The 18,298-nt window shown below is 44.2% G+C and overlaps 1 protein-coding gene across 1 annotated transcript in view; it reads right to left on the bottom strand.

Annotated features, from left to right (window-relative positions):
- GABBR2 (gamma-aminobutyric acid type B receptor subunit 2) overlaps nt 1-18,298 on the bottom strand; it is a 438,320-nt gene that overhangs the window by 145,216 nt on the left and 274,806 nt on the right. The window contains exon 7 of the mRNA XM_064291676.1: nt 7,893-8,129. Within this exon, the coding sequence (XP_064147746.1) occupies nt 7,893-8,129 (237 nt within the window). The remainder of the gene's footprint in view (nt 1-7,892; nt 8,130-18,298) is intronic.

Raw genomic sequence — 18,298 nt, 5'->3', positions numbered from 1 at the left:
TTCTGCCTGGCTTTTCAGATCTGCATTTCCTGTTATATTCCATCACTGCCATGGCCTGGAGAACGGTGCATTTTATCTGAGTTTAGGAGAGGGCTGCTTAGCTGGAATAGAGGGGTAGAGATGAGAGGGCTAAATCAGCTCCCATGTTAAGTTTGTATATGATGCAACCCCACTGAAACTACTGGGGACAGGAGTGGGGACAAGTGGGGTGCAGAGAAAGTTCTAGAAGGGTTGATCCTAGGTGACAGCTGGGAAAAGTTTATGAAAGGGGGACGTGTGAGCCCTCAGAATAAGGTGCAGTGAGTGGGCATGGGGAGCTAGCGGGGGGTCGCTGGGACAAGCCTCACTTTCTGGGTGACACGTAGACATTACATTTGGACTGCTGCAAAGTCCTCCAGTGACAGCCTCACGTACAAAATTGAGAATCAGGTGACTCATGATTGTTCAGGGATAGAGTCATGACTGGCAGAATGGTCAGACCCAAAAGGTGTACTGGATTGGTAGGATTTTTCAGATGGAGTTCCTAGTGCTCTGTTTCTCGTCTCACTCAAAGTCAACCTAGAAGAATCGATGAGCTAAATGATGATATCAAATAGAAGACACAACTGTGTACCTGGTGGCAAGCCTGAAGGTTAGATTTTGTACTGGAGAGTAAAACCAGGACCCAAAAGATGGCGACAGGCAGGAGAGATGGGCTAAATCTTAAGAATATGATGTTTAATTGTGTGTGTGTGTGCACGTGTGTGTGCGCACACTTGTGTAAAGTTTTCTGTTGGGCTAAAAAAGTCCACTGCACAACTTCAGGATAGCTAGTAGGAGTAGGCAACAGTGGACGTGAAGTAAATGGGGGCTTCAGTCAACAGCTCAATTTTCCCTAGGGCGAGGGGGCACCCAGCCCCCTCTAGCTACATGGTTTAACTTTACTTGGAAAACTACATTTACCTGGAATTCAACTAGGCCGAGTTCATGCAACGGTGTCTTCTTTTCAGAAAAAAGGTTGGTTTGGAGCAGTGTTTGAGTCCTAGTAGACATAATTATTTTTAAATCCTGCATCAAAACTTTAGGTTTAAGGGACACACTGGTTAGGGATGTGTTCCTGTCCACCAGCAGCAAAAGCAAATAGATCAATAAGCTGCAAATCGAGGTCTGCAGTCCTTCATCACCTTCTTGGTGAGATCAATTAGAAGATAAAAGCCATCGGAAGTGAAATGCCTGGACCTACTGCTGCCTGTCTCTCTTGACAGATGTTAAATTGAGATGTCCAGGCCTGCCCTGGCTGAGAGAGGCTATGAGAGGATGAAGAATGGAGCTATTATTTGGGGGAACTTTCGGGTCACCGTCTGTGCAACTGTGATCACTTCTGCCTTGGGTTCACCCACAGGGAAGGAGGAGGAAATCACAGGAAATAACTGAGCAAGAGTGGAGTCCTCTTCTCATAATCAAAGGATGTGCCCCAGGAGCTGCTTCCAATGTCTCTATGACCAGATGCTCTTGGAAGCCTCACAGCCCCACCCAACGTGTTGTGCACACCTTGGGTTCGAACCTCTAGCCTTGTACCACCAGGGTTCCTTATGGTTAATCTTACAATTTCATAATAGGGTAAAATGGGATTCTATTAATGTGGTACCTCTATCATAGGCACCACAAACTAAATGTGATTTCCATTTAAAAGGCAATTTGGAGAAAACATTTGCCAAAGCAGGTACCCCAGGGGTTAAAAAAAAAAAAAAAAAAGGGTTACAGCCATCTTAACTCAGGTCTGGAAACCCTGGTGGCCTAGTGGTTAAGAGCTGCGGCTGCTAACCAAAAGGTCAGCAGTTCGAATCCAGCAGGCACTCCTCAGAAACTCTATGGGGCAATTCTACTTTGTCTTATAGGGTCGCTATGAGTCGGAATCGACTCAACAGCAACGGGGTTTTTTGTTTTTGGTATCTCAGGCATGACGTTCCCAAGGGGTTTGTCTACTTTGAAATCTGAGATATCACCCTTGTTTTAAGAGACTGGACACTGAGGAGAATTAAAAAATGATTGCAGAAAGAAAATGATGGCTTTGATTTTCACCTGTTGATCTTCATCTATTGATCTATTTGCCAGGTGTGTTTTGAAGGGTTATACCCTTCTGTCAACGAATTGAGTGCATCTTTGTCATGTAAGCCTAATTAGAGGTCTCTGTTAAGCCACAGTGTTATAGGCACGAGTGTTGAGAATGGGAGAGCCTGGAATTACACCCTTGTTCCCAGCATATGGCACAGGATGAGCACCCACAGGGTGGACACCTTGCAATTATGGAGACATCGAGTTTTACATACTAGACTGTGGGAAAATTGAGGAGATGTCCCTGGTCTTTACTCCTCTAAGCAGAACAGACTCCTCTTTCCAGGGGCCTCGGGCAGACCTTGAGCACTGCCCAGCAATTATTCATCCACATGTCCATCTTCCCTCCTGAGCAGGGAGCTCTTGAGGGCAGGGACCATACGTCATCCTTTGCTATAGTCCAGCACCCAGCACCAATGGGGCACACAGTGGGCACTCAGTAGAGTCTGCTTAAGGAGTGAATGCATGTAGAAACAAATACATTTTGGACAGGTTTAAAAACAGTGTGCACATGCATGCGTGTGTGTGTGCGCGCGCGCACGCACGTGTGCGTGCATATGCGCACCCACTGGAGCCCCAAGCAATTCTCCAGGTTGCTATTTGAGAATCATCTGGACTGTTTGTTAATTACGTGACTTCCCAGGTCCTACCACAAAGCCATTAATGCAGAATCTCTGGGGCAAGGCCAAGGAATCTGAATTTTTAACCAAGCTCCCTGGGAGATTCTCTGGCATACTGAAGTTTAGGAATCAGGCCCTAGGTGAACTCTGGTGAGCTGGGCTTCAAGTACTTAATCACTTTCAGAAAAAGGGGTTCTCAGAATGCTCTGGGCTTTTGAAATTTAAATAACCAGTTGAACCTGAGTTTCCTCCTCAGGAGTTTGACAGAAGAGGAGGCTCCGGGTAGGGAAGCAATCTGAATTTTCTGAGGTTTCCAGACCATGGAGAGGTTAGAATCCTGCACTAAGGGAGTCAGAGGTGAGCAGGACCCCCAGGCCGTTGATGTGCAGGTGGGGCCCCCTAACAGCATTTCAGCGTGTTCCCTGAGAAGGACAGCTGGGAGGGGAGCTCCCAGGATGCTGAAACAGAGCTGGGCCTCAAACTAAGCCGGACTCCCAACCTGGGATGCACAGGGGAATTCCCTCTTCAGCACGGCAACCAGGAACCACAGGCCCGGCTCCCAGCAGAGGGTGCATACTGAATCAATTGAAATCGAGTCACGGACATAATGAATTTAATGTGTTGAAACACTTTTCCGTACAGTAAACATGCTGAATGAGGGTGACCCAGAATAAAGCGTCTGTCTGAGAGTGGAAAAATGGATACTGTGTTAGCTGTACAATGCAAACCCTTCAGCAAGTGGAAGGTGCTTCAATTCATTTCCACCTCATTTGTTCCTTTCCTTTCTCACTCTTTACTTGTGGTTGAACTTGGCCTTCTGCAGTCTTCTTGAGCCACAAAGACATTTTTATTTTGTCAGAATATGTCCTTTTTGTCTTTGATTGAAAAAAAATTTTAATGAAACCTGACTGCAACCCAGTGACAAGTACATATTAATATGTGACAAAGGGGATAAAGAGGGGGGTAGAAAAGCACAGAATGGCTTCTCTACTGGCATCTCTTTTTTAACTGAAGAGGGGCTTGCACAAAGAGACGCGAGATGGTGTTGAGCGTGGTGGGGGCAGGGCTAGTCCCAGTTGCCACTCTGGCTCTGCTGGAAATATCTGATGGTGTGACTCTGAAGAAGTCCTTTTTCCTCTCTGGGCCTCAGATACTCATCCACAACACGAAAAAGACAAAACAAACCAACCAGCTGCCATTGAGCTGACTCTGACTCACGACAATCCCTGTGCTCCAAAGGGTTTTCAAGGGCTGACGTTTCAGAAGCAGATTGCCAGGCCTTTCTTCAGAGGCACCTCTGGGTGAACTCAAACCTCCAACCTTTTGGTTAGCAGCTGAGTGCTTGACCCTTTGTGCCACCCAGAGACTCCTGTGTACAACATGAGGGGTTTGAATTTGAAGATCTTTAAGACATTTCCACTTCTGACACCTGCTGAATTATGAGTCACAAATGAGCAGGCATAAATATGCGTCAAGGAATTTCCCATTAAAAAGAAACTCATCTTTAAATCATGTAAAGCATTTTGGGAAGTTTTATCTAATTGTTCATCAAGTAGGGATTATGTATTATTTGGCTTAGATAAAAGGGAGCATTTAGAAGTGTTTATAAATGATCTCCATCTAAGATGGGTCAGACATCTAGGCAAAATGCCAGCTTCCAGGATTATGAGAGATGACAAAATGCTTCCTAGATTCTGTAGCTCTCTACCCAGGCATTTCAATTTTGGATACTATAAAATCGTCCTATTAAAGAAGAAGCAGTTAAGGCGTGAAAAGATGGCCTGAGTGGTGTACCCATGTTTTGAAACAGCTCTGCCACAAGCCTACCCACGGGGTGCTGGGTGAATCCCACCTCTCTCTCTGAATTCCTGAGCTTGTACAACGAGGAGAAAGGATTTGAGAGGTATTTTGATGGATGCTTGCAAACCTTTCTAAGGAAGGGATCTCAGGGGCTTCTCCGCTGGGGTGGAGAGGGGGCTGTGGGAAGAGTTGGCTAAACAGGCAGGGCTCTGGGCTCTTACCCAGTTCAACCAAAGAAGATTCTCTTTAATCTGTTTTCTATACTGGGCTCCATGTGAGATCCTATAACAAAGGTTTCTGAGGATATTATAAAATACATATATATATATATATAAAATATCGTATATTATATACATATTTATATACAAAGGAGCCCTAGTGCTACAAACAGTTAAGCATTCAGCTGCTTACCGAAAGGTTGGCTGTTCAAACCCACCTAGTTGCTTCGTGGGAGACAGACCTGACGATCTGCTTCCATAAAGAATATAGCCAAGAACACCCTATGTGCAGTTCTACTCTGTCAAATAGGGTTGTTATGAGTCGGAATCGACTCTGTGGCACCCAACAAACAACAACATACACATATATATCTATATACATACATATACATATATTTAAAAACACTGGTCCGAGGAAAGCTGTTAGTTTCCAGTCTGAATCTAGGCTGTGATCTAAAAACGAACTTTGCAGATAACTACGTACTCTTTATTTCTGAATTGTGGGAGTAGATTACCCGAGTCTTCAGGTCCAGAGTGGCGCCACACAGGGCTTTCAAATATTTAATTCTTAGTTAGCAAACCTCGACCGACCGACGGACCAACTGACCAGCCAACCAAACAACCAACCGTTGTGGAGTCGATTCCGACTTGTGGCGACCCCATGTGTGTCAGAGCAGAACTAGGCTCCTAGGGTTTTCAATGGCTGATGTTTCAGAGGCAGATTGCCAGGCCTTTCTTCTGAGGTGCTTCAGAGTGGCCTCAAACCTCCAGCCTTTCGGTTAGCAGCCGACCTTGTTAATCATTCGCACCAGCCAAGGATGCATTGCAAACCTCGGTAGCTCTCAAGTCCAGTGTCTATTAGAATTACCTTGAGGGCTTGTTACAGCTGCTGATGGCTGGGCCTAGCACCTAGAGTTTGGATTCAGTAGGTCTGGGGCAGGGCCTGAAAATTTGCATTTCTAAGAAGGTCCCTGGTAGCCTAGTGGTTAAGTTCTACGGCTGCTAACCAAGAGGTCGGCAGTTCGAATCCACCAGATGCTCCTTGGAAACTCTATCGGGCAGTTATACACTGTCCTATAGGGTCACTATGAGTCGGAATTGACTCAACAGCAGTGGGTTTGGTTTCAGTTTTTTTAAGAAGCTCCCAGGTGATACCGATGTTGCTGGTCAGGGAAGCATGCTTGAGAACTGCGTGCTTATGAGATACAGGCTAGTCTCCTTAGCTTGCCCCTCCAGAATCTGGCCCTGGCTTACCTTCTCAGACTCATCATCCACCTTTCCTGTTTTCCAGCCAAACTGGCAGTCCCCACTCACACGCATGTGGTTCGGGCAACATGCCCTGCTTACCACGCCCCCTCTGACCAGGCTGCCAGCCCCCTCTCTGCATGGCTAACTCCCACCCAACCTTCAAGCTCTTCCAAAAAGCCTTCTCTAACTTCCTCACCAAAGTCTCGGTTTCTCCCATAGCACTGAGCACTTTTTTTTTTTTTTTATAAATTATGGTAAAATATACGTAACAGAAATATTTGCCATTTTAACCATTTTAAGTGTACAATTCAGTGACATTAATCACACTAACTAAACTCTGTACTTGTTGAACAGTAAATCCCCATTTCTCTCTCCCCCCCAACCCTAGAAACCTCTAATCTACTTTGGTCTCTACGCATTTGCCTATTCTAGATATTTCATCAGTGGGATCATACAATATTTGTCCTTTTGTGTCTGACTTATTTCACTCAGCATGTTTCCAAGGTTCATCGTGTTGCAGCATGCATCAGAGCTTCACTTCTCTTTGTGGCCGAATAATATATTCTACTGCATGGCTATATTACCTTTTGTTTATCCACTCACCTGTTGATGGCCACTTGGGTTGTTTCCAGTTTTGGGCTGTTGTGAATAATGCTGCAATGAACGTGGTGCTGCGGACTTTTAGCCTCTTGTCATAATTTGTCTCCACGTCTCACCCTTGCATCTGAACCCTGAGCTCCAGGGCACCGAGTCCATCTTACTCACTACAGTGTCCATCCCACTGTCCACATCCTCAGCTCCTGCCCACCAGACCAACAATGCAAGGCTGAGCACATGCACGTACAAATATGACCATTTAGGAAATGTGCCAATCAGCTCATCTTCTCTACTCCTCTTAGTACCTCCAAGACAGAATGACACTATGCATGGCTCTTTAAAATAGAACACAGGGCAGCATGTTAGCCCATCCAACCTATTCCCAGGGGAGCAGAGTCATCATGAGACATAAAAACAATGACTACTACTTAGCTCCGTTACCAAAGGCAATGTAATGCAGCAGATAAGAGCTTGGGCTCTGGAGACAGATGGACCCAGGTTCAAAGTCCAGCCTACTTCTGATCTGCTACAGTACTTAAATTCTCCAAGCTCTAGTCTCCCCACTTTTGGTGGGGATAAGAGCAGCTCCTACTTCCTGCAGATGGCATCAGGATGCAATGAGATGGCTGTTAACAATAACAACAGATAGCATTTATTGAGTGCCTACTATGTACCTGGTACTGGGCATACATTATTGAGTCTAATCTATATAAGGGACTTAGCCCAATGTCTAGCACAGGAAGTATTAGGAAGTATTAGCTATTATTATTATTGCCAATTTTCCCTACTTTCCTATAAGACATACATTATCATCCCAATTTCCTACATGAGAAACTTGAGATTCAAAGCAAATACCTTGCTCAACAAATATTAGCAATTTTTATTCTGTAATGGCTAATCTTTACAATTATTTTGCAAGGTAGGTAGGGATCCCTATTTTGTGAATGAAAAAATGGTGGCTCAAAGAAGGTAACTTTAACTTGTACGTAGAAGGCCTGGGATTTGAACTGAACTTCGGATCCAGAGCTCCCGTTTGCTCAGGCACACACCACCTAGTAAATTCCACCTGCCCTGTGTGCCACACAGTCAATTCGCAATGCTCTTTCTTACTCATGAGGTACAGAGAAGCATTTTTCCAGTGTGTCAGAGCACACACACTGCACTGACCCCTGAAACACCAGCCATAAACCCTACAACTCACAAGAGGTTGTTTCAACAATCCAAGAAGACAGGCCACGTATCAGAGGCTGTGTACCACAGACCCTCTTGCCTGGGATGTCGCCAACCAGCATGAAGGAAATCAGAGCCCACTGACCGTGACGCCAAAGAAGTTGGTCTCATTCATGGCATTGAGGATGATTCTGCCCAGTGTGTGGTCTGTGTAGTTGAAGTCCTGGATCCGCTGGTGCCGGCTGCTGGCGTGCAGTGTCTCCATGGCCCTCTGCAGCGTCTTAGCGATGACCCAGATGCCGTCGTAGGCGTACCCGTGGAACTTGCTGGGCCCCACGCCCGACCGCTTGTTGTTGTACTCTCTCTCATACTGCTGTGGAGTCTGGAAAGACAAGAGTGTCAGAGAACATCAATTTACAGGCATACAATGCTGAGCAGAGCTGACACTCTCCAGTGTCTACTGTGCTAGGCCCTTGTGGGCATTATCTCATGTAATCCTCACAACAACCTCGTAAGGCGGGCACTATTACTATTCCCATTTTACAGATGAAAAAATTGACTGGGAAATGCTGACTTATCTAGGGTCACACGGCTAGCAAGAGGTAGGGCCGAGATTTGAACCTTGGCTGTCTGACTCCAGAGTCCATGAGATGAGGGGAGAAGGAATAATACACCAGGCCTGCCCCTGTTACCAGGAACTGGGCTGGACCTACGCTTGCACTTGGTATGGTGGAGGGGCAGCTCCACAAATGACTGGGGCTACAGGACAGATGATGGTCCAAATACCGTATGTGTAAATATTTAAGTTACGGATCAAGCTAACAAACTATTCAATAAAATATGTTCTATCCTCCCACCATGACAAATATATCTTCCTGGGGGCCCTGCTGGTGCAATGGGTTAAGCACTGGACTGCTATCCAAAAGGCTGGTGGTTCAAACCCACATGGGGCCACTGTGAGTTGGAACTGACTCAACGGCATGCAACAAAAACAAGTGATCTGGAAGGCTAGGTTTGAATTCAGAATGCATGGGCTCCTCAGAACTTAAAGTGGGCCACAGCTGTTGGGGGAGCTAGCCTTCCTCTGCGGCCCACTCTGTTCCCTTCCTTTTCCACTCACACCATCCTGTAGCCCAGTCAAGTTCCATCCACACCTCCTACGCCAGCATCAGCAGTCGCTTGGGCTCCCAGAGGTGCGGCCCAACCTCAAGAGCGCAGGCTAGTAAAGAGAATCCCCAGGCCCAGGAAGCAGCTCCAGCTCTTTGGTCTAGAAGTGAGGGGCGCAGGTTCTGGGTGAAAGCGTCCCTGTGGCCTCATGGGTTCTGAGCCCTGTGGGACTGAGCGAGGCCCTCATAAGGCATGGGGCCGAGAGCAGACCCCGGTGGCCCAGGTCTTAGGGCAGTTCTGACCCCAACATCCATCTCCTTATTCTTTCCTTTCACATCTTCCATTATATAGCAGTGTCTGTGAACAGCTCAGCACCAAAAAATTTCTTTTCTCACAATGGCCTGAATTTCATAAAAGAATTTCATCAGTGATATTAACATTCTGACCGTGGCTACGAAGTAATGAAACTGCCTTTTTACTCCAGCCCTGGAGCTTATACACCCACAGGAACGCCGCCCTGGGGGAGCCATTACCTTCATGCATCCGTTGGCCCTTTCTCAGATCACTCCTGAACACCTGCTCCAGAAGGGTCATCAGAGCCACAGCTTAGTATTGGGAAAAATCCTCCTAGGGGGCAAATCACACCTGGAAGCCATCAACTCATGGTCTCTTACCACTTTATGCCAATAAATGCCCTTAAAGATGGTCACACCCCCTCTTCCATTTGAAGCCTGACGCAGAGTGGTCCAGAGACCTGCCCAAGAGCAATGGCGCTCTCTGTGTGTGTGTGTCTGTGCACGTGTGCAGCCAGACACACTTCCTGTTCCACCTCTGCTATTTAGCTCATCTTTGGCTTTTTTTTTTTAAATTGTGCTCAATATATACGCAACAAAACATTTGGCATTTCAACATTTTTTATGTGTACAGTTCAGTGCCATTATATTATCATGTTGTTCAAACATCATTACCATCCATTTTCCAAAATTTTCCATCACCCTTAACAGAAGCTCAACGTCCCCTAAGCAATGACTCCCCCTTTCCCCATCCGCCTCATAACTGCTTTTTGAAAGCCACCACAAGTTGTTGGGCCCAGGTCTAATGCCCAAAATGGAGGTGAAATTAGGCCATGAAATGCAGGTGGTTCCATGGCTGCAGTCGCTGTGGCCGTGGCCAAGGAGGCGATTCTCTCGCTCTTGGTTCAAGGCTTTCGCGGAGTGAGGTTTGCTCACGTGTGCCTGGGAGGTGACAAATCCCTCCAGCTGTGGACCCTGCAGGTGATGGGTTGTGCCTGGCCATATGTGAACGGTGTTGGAGCAATGAATCTACCTCCTTTTTTTGTTTGTTTGTTTTGGGGCCATATTGGAAGGCTCAAATTTTATCCATTTGCAATTTCCCTCAGAAATGCATCACATCCAGTCATCTTCACTCGTAGCACACAGCAGAAACTCTCTTCAGATTCAAGTGTTATTCAAGGAGACCAGCAGCATCTCCTGCCCAGTTTGGCAAAGATCCTCATGACCAGTTCTCAGTTAATCACTCCCTCAGTTAATCCTCCAGCCACCCACCCACCTTCCCGTTCTGGCTGGCTTCCACTGCGCTGCAATCATCCTTGGCTATTTGCACTTATGCTGTGGAGCACGAAATGGCCCATTACGAGGCTCTCTCTTCCCTAAACCTTTTGGGTCCTTCAATTACCTCGCACCTCAAGGCTTTTCACTGGAGTTTTCTCTTCTGGAAAGCTCCTCCTGCTCTTTGCATGATAATGCCACCATTTATATTTCAACACCTGTCTCTTCTCAGGAAACCCTGGTGGTGTAGTGGTTAAGAGCTACGGTTGCTAACCAAAAGGTTGGCAGTTCGAATCCACCGGGCACTCCTTGGAAACCCTATGGTTCTACTTTGTCGTATAGGGTTGCTATGAGTTGGAATTGAGAGCAACAGGTTTGGTTTTTATGGTTGGTCCCTTCTCAAGGCAGGCTTCCCTCACTCCCCTTTCTAAAAGCCCCTCACCCCAGGCATTCTATATCTACTGGTTTTATTTTCTTTATTGCACTTATCACATCCTGCGATTTTCCTATTATGCGTTTCTTCGTTTATTGTTTGTTGTTCAACCCCTCCCTCCCCACCCAACTAGAACTAAACTCCATGAAGATTATCTGTTGTGATCACTGGGGCCAAGATAGAACCCAAACAATACCTGCAAGACTCTGGGGTTCGGTTTCCCCATCTGTAAAACGACCAGGTAATCCAGACGTTTCCTCTCAGCAGTAAGAGAAGGAACCTGACACGTGACAAGGTCACAAGACTGTAGAGATAGGCAGACCTGCCCTCCAGTCCCGATGATGGTTACTGTGTGATTGTGCAGGTTCCTTGGTTCTCACGTCCCAGCATCTTCCACTAGCAGGCAGCTGAGAAAGCTCAGTGAGATGAGGCACCAAGAGTGCCCTGCCCCGTGTTCAGGCATGGTAGATGCTCCACAAATGCCAGCAACAGGGGTGTTATTAATAGTAACAGTCCAAGACAGGAATGCTGGTTGGTCAAGCTTGGCCACTCAGCACAGCTGCTGGCCCAGGGTGGCCTGGGGGCCGTGCTGAAGCAGGGCCTCTACAGGACATGGACACCCTATCTTTCCTTCCTTAACTAATTTCCACTTATTGAACATTTAAGCTGCTTCTAATTTTTCCCATGTATAGGGCCGTTATGAGTCAGAATCGACTGGACGGCAACGGGTTTGTTCGTTTTTTGTTAGGAGTGCAAGAAGCATCCTGGTAGCTACATTTTGTGAACTAAAAACAAAAACCAAACCAGTTGCTGTTCAGTCAATTCCAAATCATGGCGACCCCATGTGTTTCAGAGTAGAACTGCACTCCATAGGGTTTTCATGGCAGTGACCTTTTGGAAGTAGATTGCCAGGTCTTTCTTCTGAGGCACCTCTGGGTGGGTTCAAACTGCCAACCTTTCAGTTAGCAGCCAAGTACTTAGCCATTTGCACCACCTAGGAACACACTTTCTGAATATAAATAGAATAAATTCCCATAAGTGTAATTACTGAGGCGAAGTACAAAAAAAAAATACACTATTCACATATATGTAGGGCCAAATTATTCCACAAAAATATAAAATGTTATAATCCCAGTGTGTACAAAAGTACCTATTTACCTGCAGCCTTGCCAACAATAGTATTTTTTTTTAAATCATCTCCAGTTTGTTAGGTTAAAAAAAAAAAGGGTATCTTTTTTTAATTTTAATTTGCATCTATCTGATTAATGATTAGAGTGAGCTTCTTTCAAATACTGACTAGACATTTTCATTTCTTAGATGGATTTCCTCTTTATACCATATGGCTATTGTGATATTTACATCTTTGAATGCTTTGTTTTTAATGCATCCTTGTTATCTGCCAACCCTGGTGGCACAGTGGTTAAGTGCTATGGCTGCTAACCAAAGGGTCGGCAGTTCAAATCTGCCAGGCGCTCCTTGAAAACTCTATGGGGCAGTTCTACCCTGTCCTCTAGGGTCGCTAAGAGTTGGAATCGACTTGATGGCACTGGGTTTGGTTTTTGGTTTTGTTATCTGCCATTATTTACTATTTGGCTATATATATATATATATTTTTTTTTTTAATGTGATTTGAAGATATTTCTAGTTGTCAGTTCAGCAGCATGGTTCATCATACCCAGTTAATATTGGCTATTTTTAAGCTTTTAAAAATTATTTGAATGTATATCTCTCTGATTAGTTGCTTTAAGCATAAAAGGAACACGGCCCCTTTGACTTATCTCCTGTGGGATTATGCTCTCATGAACTTTTTCTGATGCTCACAAAGTCACTCCAAGGGCCTCGGAGTCCCACCTGTTCAACCCAGTGGGGACCTTCAGATGGCATTTCCAGACCTCCTCCCCTTCCAGATTATACCCCTGGGGCATCTTCAAGGCTTCTACGATGTTCTTAGAGTAGGGGCTCCAGACCTGATGGGAACATTCCTAGTGTGGTCTCACCAGCAGGTAACTGAGTGGGACTTTTTAACTTCCCTGAGAATAGTTTTTTTTGGTTTTTTTTGTGGGGATACTAGAGGGGCCAAGATCATCTTATTCATTCAATTTGACCTTGGGCCCAACAAAACCTTCTATGTCTTTTTTCTTCTTTTTATTGTGATAAAAATATATATAACACATTATTTGCCAATTCAACAATTTTTACATGTATAATTCAGTGATACTGACTGCATTCATCCTGTGTACAACCATCACCACTATCCTTTTCCAAATCCTTCTACCACCAGTGAGAGAAACTCAGTGCCCTCTAAGCAAGGACTCCCCATTTCTCCCTCCCTTCCAACCTCATAGCCACCAATAAGCCTTGGCCTCCATACATTTGCCTGTTTCATATATGTGGCATCATACAGTATTTATCCTCTTGCGGCTGACTTATTTCACTCAACATAATGTTTTCAAGGTTCATCCATATTGCTTACTCTCTCTCTCTAAACTGCCGCCCCCCACCCATTGCTGTTGAGTCAATTCCAATTCATAGTGACCCTATAGGGCACAGTAGAACTGCCCCACAGAGTTTCTGAGGAACAGCTGGTAGATTTGAACTGCCGACCTTCTGGTTAGCAGCCATAGCAATTAACCACTAGGCCACCAGGGTTTCCTCTATCTCTAAGTATGAGGAAAACACAAAAAGTTGGTGCTGCAGAGAGCAGACTCCAAGCGTTACTCATGCACAGATTTACCCCACTTAGCTTCTCAGATCTCATGTGTAATAATTTAAGTGCTGGGTCTTCCTTAAGTCTCTCAGTTTAGTCATTATACCATCTGTTTGATGGATTTTTTTTTTTTTTTTTTTTTACTTTTTGTGTTTTCCCTCCTACTTTACTTTTTTAGATTAAAATACGGGCTGTCCCAGGACCCTAGTATCTTTTAATAAGTTAAAAATTAGATTGACTGAAATAAAACCAGTTCTTCTTCTCATTATTCAACTCAATGTTATATATATATATATCTCCATTGATTTTAATCTGAAAACATTTCTTTCCACACTTTCTAACCAGAGTTTTTCCAGGATCTTCCAGGTGCCAGCATGACCTAAAGCTCTGTTTATAAAATGTGTCCTAATTATTCCCCCCCCCCTTTTTTTTTCCACAAATCAATAAATAATTTGTGTGGAGTTGGTTCTGGTTGAGATTAAATAATGGATAAAATTTATATTATATATAAAAATACATATATATATTTAATGTACCACTTGTAAGTCCATATCTTTTTCTATCTCATAAAATTGTTCGTCATTCTGAGGGTAGAGAGGCGAGAGAGGAGAGAAGGGAAGAACACTGGAAATACGGCTGTTTACCTCACTTCTGTTGGTAAAGTCCTTGGAATGGAGCACAGGTGTAGCTAAGCCCTGAAAGGTGACCTTATTCCTACTGTCTTTGTGAGGACCGTGTTGAAGAAGTCATTGCTACCTCATTACATCCCAGGCCATTCATCACTGTTCCCAGGTGAAGCCAGCACCAATCTCCCTTGGGCAAAACAATGACAGCAGGAAGAAACACTCTCACAGTTGTCTGAGAAAAAGTAATAGTTGTTCTGAAAGCAGGCCTCCAATTATTCATGGCAGAGGAATTGCTTCCACTATAAAGCTGACACTAAAAGGTGATTAATTACTTATCCTCTGAGGTCAAGTTTATCGTGTGATACTTAAAAGTTTCTGAGAAAATAACTTTACCTAGATAGTCCCCAATTCCTCATAGGTTGTGCTACAGCACATTTTTGAAAGGCAGCTGTCAGAAGTTGGAACACGTTTCCCCACAGAAACCACGTTATAAATAGTGGTTAGGTTCCCAGGCTAGCCCACACAAGTTTGCTAACCCACAACGTGACTGAATGTTATAGGTCTGTCATTCCGACAGAATCAAGCTGAGTCCTGCTTTCTGGGAGGGTAGAGCTGTTATGAGTTGAATTGCTAAGCTAAAAGATAAGCTAAGTCCAATCACTGGGGTCCTTACAAGAAGAGTAGAAGAGACACACAGAAAGAAGGCCCTGTGACAACAGAGGCAGAGACTGGAGTGATGTGTCTACAAGCCAAGGAACGCCAAGGAGTGCCAGCAACACCAGAAGCTGGGAAAGGGCAAGGAAGGATCTTTTCTCAGAACCTTCAGAGGCAATATGGATTTGCTGCCACTTTGATTTCAAACCTCTATCCTCTAAAGCTGTAAGAGAATGAATTTCTGTTGTTTTAAGTCACCAAGCTTGTGGTACTTTGCTATACTTTGTTACAGCAGCCCTAGTAAACTAATACAGGAGCCTCATGGACAGAAGAGAGGAGGAGAAGGATAAAGATACACCCCCTTCCACATCTCCAACTGCCCACCACAGAGGCAACAGTAGCAGAGTTTCTCTCTAGCATCCCTTACGGGATGTTGGAATCAGAGAGTCTCATTTGGAAGGCACCCTAGAGGACATGTAGTCTACCTGTTCCTATACCCCAGTACGTAGATGATCTGTGTCAGAATCACTGACACACTAAGACTTAAGAATTCAATAGGTGGGTTAAGGAACATATTAAACAAAGCAGAGGGTAGGTCAGTGAACTGGAACACAGGTTAGCAGTGTATACTCTGATTTAAGCAAAGGGAGGAAAAAAGAACAGAATACAAGAAATAAACATAACAAATATACGGAGTATGTTGGAAACCCTGATGGCATAGTGGTTAAGTGCTACTATGGCTGCTAACCAAGAGGTTGGTAGTTCGAATCTACCAGGTGCTCCTTGGAAACTCTATGGGGCAGTTCTACTCTGTCCTATAGGGTCGCTATGAGTCGGAATCGACTCGACGGCAGTGGGTTTGGTTTTTGGTTTGGTTGAAAAGAAATACTGTTGTTATTGTTAGGTGCCATCGAGTTGGTTCCAACTCACAGCAACCATATGAACAAAAGAAGAAAACACTGCACAGTCAAGAGCCTTCCTCAGGATGGTCGCTATGTTTAAGCCCATTGTTGTAGCCACTGTATCAATCTATTTGCTGAGGGTCTTCCACTTTTTTGCTGACCTTTCCAAGCATGATGGCCTTCTCAAGAGACTGGTCCCTCCAGATAACATGCCCAAGGTATGTGAGACGAAGTATGGCCATCCTCACTTCCAAGGAGTACTCTGGCTGTACTTCTTCCAGGACAGACTTGTTTGTTCTTCTGGCAGTCCATGGTATATTCAGTACTCTTGTCCATCACCATAATTCAAAGGCATTAATTCTTCTTCAGCCATCCTTATTCATTGTCCAGTTTTCACATGCATATAAGACAAACGAACACAGCATGGCTTGGGTCAGGCACAACTTAGTCCTCAAGCTGACATCTTTGTTTTTGACACTTTAAAGAGGTCTTTTGAAGCAGATTTTCACAATGCAATACGTGTTTGATTTCTTGACTGCTGCTTCCAGGGGCACTGATTGTGGATCCAAGAAAAATGAAATCCTTGACAACTTCAGTCTTTCTCCATTTATCATGATGTTGCTTATTGGTCCAGTTGTGAGGATTTTTGTTTTCTTTATGTTGAGCTGTAATCCATACTGAAGGCTGTAGTCTTCGATCTTCATCAGTAAGTGCTTCAAGTCCTCTTCACTTTCAGCAAGCAAAGTTGTGTCATATGCATAACGCAGGTTGTTAATGAGTCTTCCACCAATCCTGATGCTGTGTTCTTCTTCATATAGTCCAGCTTCTGGGGTTATAAGCCCAGTATACAGATTGAATAAGCATGGTGAAAGGATACAACCCTGATACACATCTTTCCTGATTTTAAACCATGCAGTATCCCCTTGTTTTGTCTGAACAACTGCCTCTTGGTCTATGTACAAATTGCTCATGGCACAATTAACTGTCCTGGAATTCCCATCCTTCACAATGTATCCATAATTTGTTATGATCCACGCAGTCAAATGCCTTTGCATAGTCAATAAAACACAGGTAAACATCTTTATGGTATTTTCTGCTTTCAGCCAATATCCATCTGATATCAGCAATGATATCCCTCGTTCCATATCCGCTTCTGAATCCAGCTTGAATTTCTGGCATTTTCCTGTCAATGTGCTGCTGCAACCACTTTTGAATTATCTTCAGCAAAATTTTACTTGCGTGTGATACTAATGACATTGTTTGATAATTTCCACATTCTGTTGGATCACTTTTCTTTGGGATGAGCACAAATATGGATCTCTTCCAGTGTGTTGGCCATGGAACTCTCTTCCAAATTTGTTGGTATAGATGAGTGAGCACTTCCAGCGCTGCACCGGTTTGGTGAAACATCTCAACTGGTATTCCGTCAGTTCCTGGAGCTTTGTTTTTCGCCATTGCCTTCAGTGCAGCTTGACTTCTTCCTTCAATACCATTGGTTGTTGATTATATGCTACCTGCTGAAATGGTTGAACGCTGACCAATTCTTTTTGGTACAGTGATTCTGTGTATTTTTTCCATCTTCTTTTAATGCTTCCTACATTATTGAATATTTTGCTCATAGAATCCTTGAATATTGCAACTCGAAGTTTGAATTTTTTCTTCAGCTCTTTTAGCTTGAAAAATGCTGAGCGTGTTCTTCCCTTTTGGTTTTCTAACTCCAGGTCTTGGCACATTTCATTGTAATACTTTGTCTTCTCAAGCTGCCCTTTGAAATCTTCTGTTCAGCTCTTTTACTTTCTCATTTCTTCCATTCGCTTTAGCTATCTACATTCAAGAGCAAGTTTTAGAGTCTCTTCTGACATCCATTTTAGTCTTTTCTTTCTTTCTGTCTTTTTAATGACCTTTTGTTTCCTTCATGTTTAACATCCTTGATGTCATCCCACGACTCGCCTGGTCTTGGGTCATTAGTGTTCAATGCATCAAATCTATTCTTGAGATGGTCTCCGAATTCAGGTGGGATATACTCAAGGTCATATTTTGTCTCTCACGGACTTGTTTTAATTATCTCCAGTTTCAAGTTGAAATTGCATATGAGCAATTGACGGTTCATTCTGCAGTCGGCCCCTGGCCTTGTTTTGACTGAGGATATTGAGCTTTTCCACTGTCTCTTTCCACAGACACAGTCAGTTTGATTCCTTTGCTTTCCAACCAGTAAGGTCCACACGCAGAGTCACTGGTTATGTTCCTGAAAAAAGGTATTTGTAATGAAAAAGTCCTTGGTCTTGTAAAATTCTATCATGTGATCTCCAGCATCATTTCTATCACCGAGGCCATATTTTCTAACTACTGATCCTTCTTCTTTGTTTCCATCTTTTGCATTCCAATTTCCAGTAATTATCAATGCATCTTAATTGCACGTTTGATCAATTGCAGACTGCAGAATTTGTTAAAATCTTCACTTTACTCCTCTTTGGCATTAGTGGTTGATGCATAAATTTGAATAAAGTCGTATTAACCGTTCTTCCTTGTAGGTGTATGGATATGATTCTATCAC

This window comes from Loxodonta africana, chromosome 9 (genome assembly GCF_030014295.1).
Source record: "Loxodonta africana isolate mLoxAfr1 chromosome 9, mLoxAfr1.hap2, whole genome shotgun sequence".
NCBI lineage: Eukaryota > Metazoa > Chordata > Mammalia > Proboscidea > Elephantidae > Loxodonta > Loxodonta africana.
The sequence above is the reverse complement of the archived record's forward strand: the minus strand, read 5'-3'. Positions and strand labels throughout refer to the sequence as shown.